At 51.4% G+C, this 2000-nt stretch overlaps 1 protein-coding gene across 1 annotated transcript in view; it reads left to right on the top strand.

Annotated features, from left to right (window-relative positions):
* The first annotated feature begins 532 nt into the window (after positions 1-532).
* LOC144955100 (V-type proton ATPase subunit B, brain isoform-like) overlaps positions 533-2000 on the top strand; it is a 64586-nt gene continuing 63118 nt past the window's right edge. The window contains exon 1 of the mRNA XM_078885436.1: positions 533-662. Within this exon, the coding sequence (XP_078741562.1) occupies positions 533-662 (130 nt within the window). The remainder of the gene's footprint in view (positions 663-2000) is intronic.

The raw sequence follows: 2000 nt of genomic DNA, 5'->3' as shown, positions 1-2000 counted from the left end.
GCCCACCCGGCTGAGGCTGGGTACCGGGGCCGTTACCCCCCCCCCCCCCCGCGCTACAATAATACTGTGTAATCGCTATAATTTTATTATCTACCGACCCTATAATAGTAATTGCACACATTGTGGTGGGCGGGGGAGTGAAGAGGACGTGAAACTTTGATGAATTTACCTCAGAGTCGCGTGTTAATGCGTGCGCATATTTTTAACGGGAATTAAAAATGGCGTCCACCCGGCAGCGAATGCGTCGCTACCCGTTGCCAGGGGCAACCGCCGTCCAATTAAACTGCGTATGGTCCGGCGACACACAGACAGACAGACACACACAGACAGACAGACAGACACACACAGACAGACAGACAGATTTGCGATTTTATATATATAGAAGAAGATGTGTGTGTATGTGTGTGTGTGTCTATCTGTGTGTGTGTCTATGTGTGTGTGTGTCTGTGTGTGTGTCTATGTGTGTATGTGTCTGTGTGTGTGTGTCTATCTGTGTGTGTGTGTGTCTGTGTGTGTGTCTGTGTGTGTGTCTATGTGTGTGTGTGTCTATGTGTGTGTCTGTGTGCAGGTGTTTGAGGGCACGTCTGGTATCGATGCTCGCAAGACGACTTGCGAGTTCACGGGGGACATCCTGCGCACTCCAGTGTCAGAGGATATGCTGGGTGAGTGACGCACACACACACACAGACACACACACACACACAGACACACACACAGACACACACACACAGAGACACACAGACACACACACATCTAGACACGGTGTGACGCACACACACAGACGCACACACATCTAGACACGGTGTGACGCACACACACAGACACACACACACATCTAGACACGGTGTGACGCACACACACAGACACACACACATCTAGACACGGTGTGACGCACACACACAGACACACACACATCTAGACACGGTGTGACGCACACACACAGACACACACACATCTAGACACGGTGTGACGCACACACACAGACGCACACACATCTAGACACGGTGTGACGCACACACACAGACACACACACACACATCTAGACACGGTGTGACGCACACACACAGACACACACACATCTAGACACGGTGTGACGCACACACACAGACACACACACATCTAGACACGGTGTGACACACACACACAGACACACACACATCTAGACATGGTGTGACACACACACACAGACACACACACATCTAGACACGGTGTGACGCACACACACAGACACACACACATCTAGACACGGTGTGACACACACACACAGACACACACACATCTAGACATGGTGTGACACACACACACAGACACACACACATCTAGACACGGTGTGACGCACACACACAGACACACACACATCTAGACACGGTGTGACGCACACACACAGACACACACACATCTAGACACGGTGTGACGCACGCACACAGACACACACACATCTAGACACGGTGTGACACACATACACAGACACACACACATCTAGACACGGTGTGACGCACACACACAGACACACACACATCTAGACACGGTGTGACACACACACACAGACACACACACATCTAGACACGGTGTGACGCACACACACAGACACACACACATCTAGACACGGTGTGACGCACGCACACAGACACACACACATCTAGACACGGTGTGACACACACACACAGACACACACACATCTAGACACGGTGTGACGCACACACACAGACACACACACATCTAGACACGGTGTGACGCACACACACAGACACACACACATCTAGACACGGTGTGACGCACGCACACAGACACACACACATCTAGACACGGTGTGACACACATACACAGACACACACACATCTAGACACGGTGTGACGCACACACACAGACACACACACATCTAGACACGGTGTGACACACACACACAGACACACACACATCTAGACACGGTGTGACGCACGCACACAGACACACACACATCTAGACACGGTGTGACGCACACACACAGACACACACACATC

The sequence above is a fragment of the Lampetra fluviatilis genome, unplaced genomic scaffold, assembly GCF_964198595.1.
Source record: "Lampetra fluviatilis unplaced genomic scaffold, kcLamFluv1.1 SCAFFOLD_542, whole genome shotgun sequence".
Lineage (NCBI taxonomy): Eukaryota > Metazoa > Chordata > Hyperoartia > Petromyzontiformes > Petromyzontidae > Lampetra > Lampetra fluviatilis.
The sequence above is the reverse complement of the archived record's forward strand: the minus strand, read 5'-3'. Positions and strand labels throughout refer to the sequence as shown.